The following is a 7,445-nucleotide window of genomic DNA, read 5'->3' as shown; positions in this document are numbered from 1 at the left end:
AAATGAGGGGTAGTTTGCCCGATTCCGATAACCGAGCAGAAAGTTATGCCTTTCCAAAGTTAGGCAAAAATACAGTAAAATCCAAAAATGACCAAATGAACAGTAAATTTTTCAAAGGAAATTGAGCTCGAATTTCAAGGCAATCAGTTCAGAAACTATTTTTCCTCAAAATTTTATCCAAAGAGCTTTCTGTAGAACTTGGAATCACTCAATTTCAATTTTTCTATAATTAGTTATGAATTTTTGAAGTTTGTCACATTTTAAGGTGACAATGAATAGTAACCCGTAAATGAAAATTTTCGAACTTGATTTTTCATCAATTGTAGCCTTCAAAAGTGATTCCAAATGCTTCCGCAAGAAAAGTTAATTGATTTAAACATGAGGCGTTACACCTATTGCTCCGGAAGACCAAGACAAGACCACATTCACCTGTCTATTTGGGACATTTGCCTACAGGAGGATGCCTTTTGGACTATGCAATGCCACGGGTACTTTTCAAAGGGCTATCATGTCTATTTTTAGTGAATTTCTAGGCTCATCTATGGAAGTGTTTATGGATGATTTTACTGTGTATGGTGACACATTTGATGATTGTTTAGAAAGTCTAGATAGGGTTTTGTCTAGGTTCATTGATAGGAATTTGATTCTGAATTTTAAAAAATGCCATTTTATGGTTGACAATGGAATTGTCTTGGGTCATCGAGTCTCTAGGAAAGGAATTGAAGTAGACAAAGCTAAAATTGAAGTTATTGCTTCTTTGCCCTATCCAACTAACTTGAAGGAACTTAGATCATTCCTTGGACATGTTGGTTTCTATCAAAGATTTGTGAAAGATTTTAGCAAAATAGCAAACTGTCTTTCTAGGCTCATGCAAAAGGATGTGGCATTTGTTTTTGATGATGCTTGCAAAAAGGCTTTTGATTCATTAAAGAGCATGCTTGTTTCTCCACCTATACTTTCTGCACCTGATTGGAAACTAGATTTTGAACTTGCTTGTGATGTATCTCATGCTTCCATTAGTGCTATGTTAGGTCAGAAAGTAAATAAGTTGTCTCAAGTCATTACATATGCATCCAAAACCCTTGACAATGCACAAATTAATTACATAACCATTGAAAAGGAACTTTATGCTATTGTATTTGCTTTAGACAAATTTAGACCTTACCTTCTTGCATCAAAAGTGGTTGTCTTTATTGACCATGCTGCTGTCAAGTTTTTGTTTAGCAAGCCACACACTAAGCCTAGACTTTTAAGATGGGTTTTGCTTCTCCAAGAGTTTGACATAGAGATCAAAGACTGAAGTGGAGCTGAAAACCATGTTACAGACCATTTGAGTCGATTACCAACAGGAACTAAGGGAGTTTCTAACCCTATAATCTGATTTGTGATGAATTTCCAACTGCTATTCTTTGTTTTATAGCTTCTCATGACCCATGGTTTGCTAACATGGTCAATTTTCTAGCTATTGGTTTAATCCCTGCTACATTGTCTCATTTTCAGACTCAGAAGCTCAAAAGTGAAGCCAAGTATTACATTTGGGAACCCCCTCACTTATGGAGGATGTGTAATGACCAATTGATTAGGTGCTATGTTCTAAATGAAGAAATTCAAGGTATCTTGGTGGCGTGCCATTCTCATGCTTGTGGAGGCCATTTTAGTGCTTAGAAAACTTCAAGGAAGATTTTGGAATTTGGATTTTATTGGCCCACCCTCTTTAAGGATGCTTATGAGGATGCTAAGAAAACTAAGAGGAATGAGATGCCTCAATATCCTATTCTCTTTTGTGAAATCTTTGATGTATGGGGTATAGATTTCATGGGTCCATTCCCACCATCCTCTAGAAATCATTATATTCTCTTGGCTGTGGATTATGTTTCAAGATGGATCGAAGCTATCCCCACAAAGAAAGATGATGCAGTCACAGTTTCAAAATTCATAAAGTCACATATCTTCACAAGATTTGGAATCCCTAAGGCCATGATAAGTGACCGTGGGACTCACTTTTGCAATAAGCTCTTGAATGGATTGTTCTCTAAGTTTGGAGTTACTCACAAGATGTGCACAGCTTATCACCCCTAGACTAATGGTCAGACAGAGGTTTCCAATAGAGAAATTAAACAGATTTTAGAGAAGATGGTTAAACCATCAAGAAGGGACTGGAGCATTAAATTGGAAGAAGCTCTATGGGCCTACAGGACTGCATACAAGACACCTATAGGAATGTCACCCTATAGGGTAGTTTATGGAAAAGCTTGCCATCTCCTAGTTGAACTAGAGCACAAGGCCTATTGGGTAATTAAAGCATGTAATTTGGATTTTAAAGTTGCTATAATGGAGAGGAAATTGCAACTGCAAGAGCTAGAAGAAATTCGAATAGAGGCATATGAGAGCTCTAGAACCTACAAGGAGAAGAGTACAATCATTCATGACATGGGAATTCTGAGAAAACAATTTCATGTGGGTGATAAGGTTCTGTTATTCAAGGCTATGTTCAAGTTTAAACATGGAAAATTGAAAACCAAGTGGGATGGGCCTTATCTAGTCACCAAAGTATACCCCTTTGGAATGGTTGAATTAACAGATGAAAAAAGTGGCCAAAGTCTGAAAGTTAATGGTCACTTATTCAAGTTGTATCATGAGCACTTCCATCCCCCATGAGGCTACAGGTTGTTTCTTCCACCTTATCTCATGTGCTTTTATCTACATATTTGAACTTGTTAAGAGAATAAGTGTAGGGTAAACCCTTTTCTGTTAGCTTAGGTAAATCTTTGTTTGTTTGTTTTCTTTTAGTTGGTTTTTCCTTGTTTGCACAGCTCATTGGTTTTGTACTGAGGAGAATACTTTGTATAAGAATGGGGGAGATAAGTATTGCTGATGGCTTAGTTAGATGGTGATTGTATTGATATTTGAGTTGTGATTGAAGTAGTTGGGTTATGTTTTGCAACTCAACATGTGATTTAATTCAAAGGTGTTTGGTTCTTAATAATGCATTGCATGTTCCTGTGATTTAAAGCTGCATTTGTTAGGATTTGAATGATAATTTTTGTTGGAACATTTGGTTTTGTGAAAAGCGCTGCAGCCCTCTGAGTAATCTACCGTAATACCTGATGGAAGTTCAGTTTTGTAAAAACCGCCACGGCCTATTTTGAAAGGCGCTACAGTGCTTGTTCCTGAATGAAGGTGAACACCTCCTTTTTGATGCTGAAGTGTCACTGAGTAATTATATTATGCTGGTTTAGAATCTTTTTAAGGAGAGACAATTGGATTTGCTCACCTTACACTTTGTTTGTTCAAAAACCTTTTTAAGAATCAATTCATAACCCTTGATGTATTCTTGCAAGTTGGAAATCCATTTTGCAATCATATCAACATCTATGCCTAGTTGATATTATTCTTGTTACAAACCTTTAACATGGGACTGATTTTGGTGGAAATTAAGTTAGTGACTAGATATGATTCAATTAAAGTAAGTGGATAAGAGAAAACCCACATGGAAGAAATTTGAGCCTATATGTTCTGAATTTGTGTGCATACTCTCTAGTCTTATGATCCTCTAGAACTTGTCCTAATTCTTCATTGAGACTGCATTTTGATATGACCAAGATGCATATAATAGAGGCATTTTATTCTAAACCCATTCTGACCTAAACACAAACCCTTTCACGTTTAACCTTTGTTCACCTCTTTGAGCCTTTACTTTCATTTCATTCATTGTTTTGTAGCAAGTGTTTTGCATGAGTTGTATTTGGTTTTTCACTTTGAAAAGTGTATCATGAATGTCTATATCTTTGTCTTCTTGGGTTTGGGTGCCAATAAAAAAAAGTGGAAAAAGGCAATGAGAAGAAATATATAAAAATAAAAAAGAAAAAAAAAGAAAAAAGGGAGAGAAGAAGAAGAAAATAAGTCGTGATAAAAAAAATAATAATTTGAAATAAGGCATTCCATGGTGGTTTGAAGAGCAAGGATTTTTGTTCCAAAAGTTTAAATCTACACATTGGTGTCTTTTCAAGATTATACTTTAGCTTACTCTGAGTTGACATTTTGCTACTCATGCATTTCACTTGTTAGTTCATTCATTCCATCTTAGCCTTTTCCAACATTACAACCTTAAGAAAGACCTCCTGATGCATTGAACTCATATGGTACAGTGGTGGAGATGTCGAGAATTTTGACAAGCCTATGATAGGACATAGACTAGTAGAGAGGAGAGAAAATTTAACCACCGGTAATTAGAGAGAAACACTTTAATTTGAGAGTCTCTCATTTCACTTGTAATGATTGAGCTATGTTTAGCATTAATTCTCCTGCCATTAATTGAAAGTTTTATGGGTTGGCTTGCTCAACAAATAATACAACTAGTGTATGGATTTTGATTCTGATTGCACTTGGATTGGCATGTGTTCTGGGAAGTGAATTGGTGATTCTTTGCCCAGAGTGCAAAGTGCTAGTATGGGGGAATTTGATATCTCTCTATATTTCATTGATTCTAGCATGATTTTCATGGTATTATATGTTTAATTTTAGATTTAATAGTGATGAAATACTACTAATTGCTTGGAAGGAGTGTTTTGTAATTTCATGAGAATTCAAATCCAGAAATCAAAGAAACAAACACTCAGGGACTTAGTATGCAAAAGTGGCAAGACTCTCTGTGAAAACTGATGCGACGGATTTAAAGAAGCGCCATGCCAGATTTGGCTCAATAGGCAGCTTAGAGTCACTAATCTAAACGACGCAGTTTTGGATGTGAGCCGTGGCAGATGATCATAGGCGCTGAGTGTTGAACCAGAAGGCGCGTGACAAAATCTGGGAGGGAATGGAATCGGATCTTGGAGCTCCATTTTGGTTAGCACGCAGATCCTGAACTGATTTTTAGTTGGGAGGTGTTAATTACAAGGGAGAAAAGCATTTAAGGGGGGTTGAGTTTTCAAATTCAGTTTTTAAGTTTCCATCTTCATCTCTCTGTATTTTTCGGTCTTTCTGGATTGCTCCGTCCACACCCTCCATTTCCCAACCATCACCATTGCTGCGATGAAGTTCCTATCCTCCAGCTTGAGTCTTTCATCCTCCATGTCCAGCTAAGCTTCAAGGATTTCTAGGAGTTATAATGGAGCCTGAGCCATGGTTAAACAGGGAAGAGTTTAGAGTTCATAGGTGTTTAACTTCGGTAATATTTTGATTGTGTTGTCAATATTTGTTTCTGGATTCAGACTCCTCTCTATCCATTTCTGTGAGTTGAGATTTGGTTAATTGTAACTTCAGTTATCTTCTTGGTTTAGAGTAATGATGTATGATTCTTTAGCTAGGTCTAGTTATGGATTTATACATTGTGATTGAATTCTTGAGAAGTATTGGTTAATATTTCTTTTGGAAGTAGCTGAATCTCCATTTAATCAATCTCACCTCATCAAAAATTAATTCAATTAAAGCTCTTAAATTCTGATTGATGCAAGAAAGGCAGTGAAGGCAAAGTTATACCTCCTAGGAATCGTTCATCTCATTGATTTCCAATCTCAAAACATTCTCTTTTCTGAATTTTGATTTTAGTAGTATTTGATTATAGTCTTAGAAATGATTTCATCTCAGTTGCCAATGCATTCACCTAATTTCTTCCCTAAATTGTGACTTAATCACTTAATAACACTATTGGACTCTTGAGTTCCTTGAGATAGATCTCTTATTGGAAGCTACTTTGCTGCATTCTTAGAGTATTAAACTTGGCTTTAAACGACATAAGATCATCAAGTTTCAATAGTTGTTAATGTGGCTTGTGATTAAGCTTGAATTGATAGGTCTTGTGGAGAAGAACCAAGGAAAATATTAAAACTTCAAGAAACTGAATTGATTGTTTTTCTTTCTTACTTAATGTGTATGTGTTGCTTGCTTGTGATGCTATGAAATGATTGATTTACAATATGGTATAGAATGTTCTTTGTCACACCTCCTTTAATACCCCATTATACAACAATTGGAGCCCTTTTTGATCATTATATAAACCTTAAGTATGAGAAAATTTTCAATTTGAAATTTTTATTTCGGGTTACTATTCACAAAATTTTTTGCCAACTTTGAAAATTCACAACTAAATGTAGAAAAATCAAAAGGAAGTGGTTCTAATTTCTATATGAAGCTTATGCATTCTATAATGGAAAAATACTCATTGAAACCATATCATCATGAAACGGAGCCAGAAAATTCACAAATTTGCACTGCTTATTTGGTTATTTTCCAATTTTTTAGTATTTTAGTCTAAGTTTGGAAGGGCATATCTCCTAGCACAAAACTCCACATTTAGTGATCTACGACTTGGTTTAAAGTTAAAAATGAGATCTATAACTCTACCAAGTTTAAGTCCAAAATCATTTATTTGTTTATTGTTTTATGTGTAACAAATCTGCTCCTTTTTAGGGCTTTTTATCCCCTAAACCAATTTTTTTAAATTCTCTTTTCTCTTTTCTATATACCATCCATTCAGGCACACCAAACCATGATTATAAACCACAATTCAATATTATAAATTACATAGTTCCAAAGTATATCATATCCATAACTCCTTACAAAATTATACCAAATGTCAACAAAATACAACATAAACTTTATACAATGTCATAAATGTCACTTGGCCTCCTTAGCTGAATACCAACTCCTTCCCCTTATCCATATTTGATCCACTTCCTATTAATGCATAATTTAACAAAGGAGGAAATGAGATTTCATAGAAATCTTAGTAACAGTGAACTATAATTATCATGTTAATCAAGTAATGCATAATGTGATGTGTTATAGAACTTCAAGACATCCTCAAGTCACACAAAATCATGTCATGTATTATGCTAAGGAAAGAAACAAGTACATACTCACATTAGCATAACATTATACATTTGGCCAAAGCATTTCAAGTGTCATAAGATCAACAATTGCCACAACACATTCACCAATTGAAGCAATCAACATAAACCCATTAAGCAAGCAAGATCAACAATCAAATTATAAGTTCAATGCTACCTTTTATACTTAATATAATTTGGCTTCCTCAAGGAATTATTATTCTTTTTGGTTCTTCTCCTTAAAACCTATCAATCTAAGCATAATTACAAGCTATATTAACAATCATTCAAACTTAAACACCAACACTTAACCATAAACCTACTTAAACCCCCATTTTTATTTTTAACATAATCATTCCTCCTTTGATTCCAATAATCTCTTGGCACATTCCTACACAATTTTTCATGTGGAATCCAAATATCAATTTAGATTTATGAAAATCAAACTCCTTCCTTCTCATTCTGTTTTGGCCGAATAGGAGTATATGTTTTTTTAAACACATCAAAATAAACTCCTACATCAAAATTCCACCTTGGCCGAATTGAAGCATTAAGAACCCTACTTTTATTTCTTCCAAAAATCAATCCAAATATCTCTTAAACATGATGATTCCAACT

At 34.7% G+C, this 7,445-nt stretch overlaps 1 protein-coding gene across 1 annotated transcript; it reads left to right on the top strand.

Moving 5' to 3' along the window:
- Positions 1-2,133: 2,133 nt before the first annotated feature.
- Positions 2,134-2,658, top strand: LOC114754070 (uncharacterized). The gene has a single exon (XM_028942810.1). The coding sequence runs from the start codon at positions 2,134-2,136 to the stop codon at positions 2,656-2,658; it is 525 nt and encodes a 174-aa protein (XP_028798643.1).
- The last annotated feature ends 4,787 nt before the right edge of the window (positions 2,659-7,445 follow it).

Source organism: Neltuma alba, unplaced genomic scaffold (assembly GCF_004799145.2).
Source record: "Neltuma alba isolate B1F8T4 unplaced genomic scaffold, ASM479914v2 tig00010062_pilon, whole genome shotgun sequence".
Taxonomy (NCBI): Eukaryota; Viridiplantae; Streptophyta; class Magnoliopsida; order Fabales; family Fabaceae; genus Neltuma; species Neltuma alba.
The sequence above is the reverse complement of the archived record's forward strand: the minus strand, read 5'-3'. Positions and strand labels throughout refer to the sequence as shown.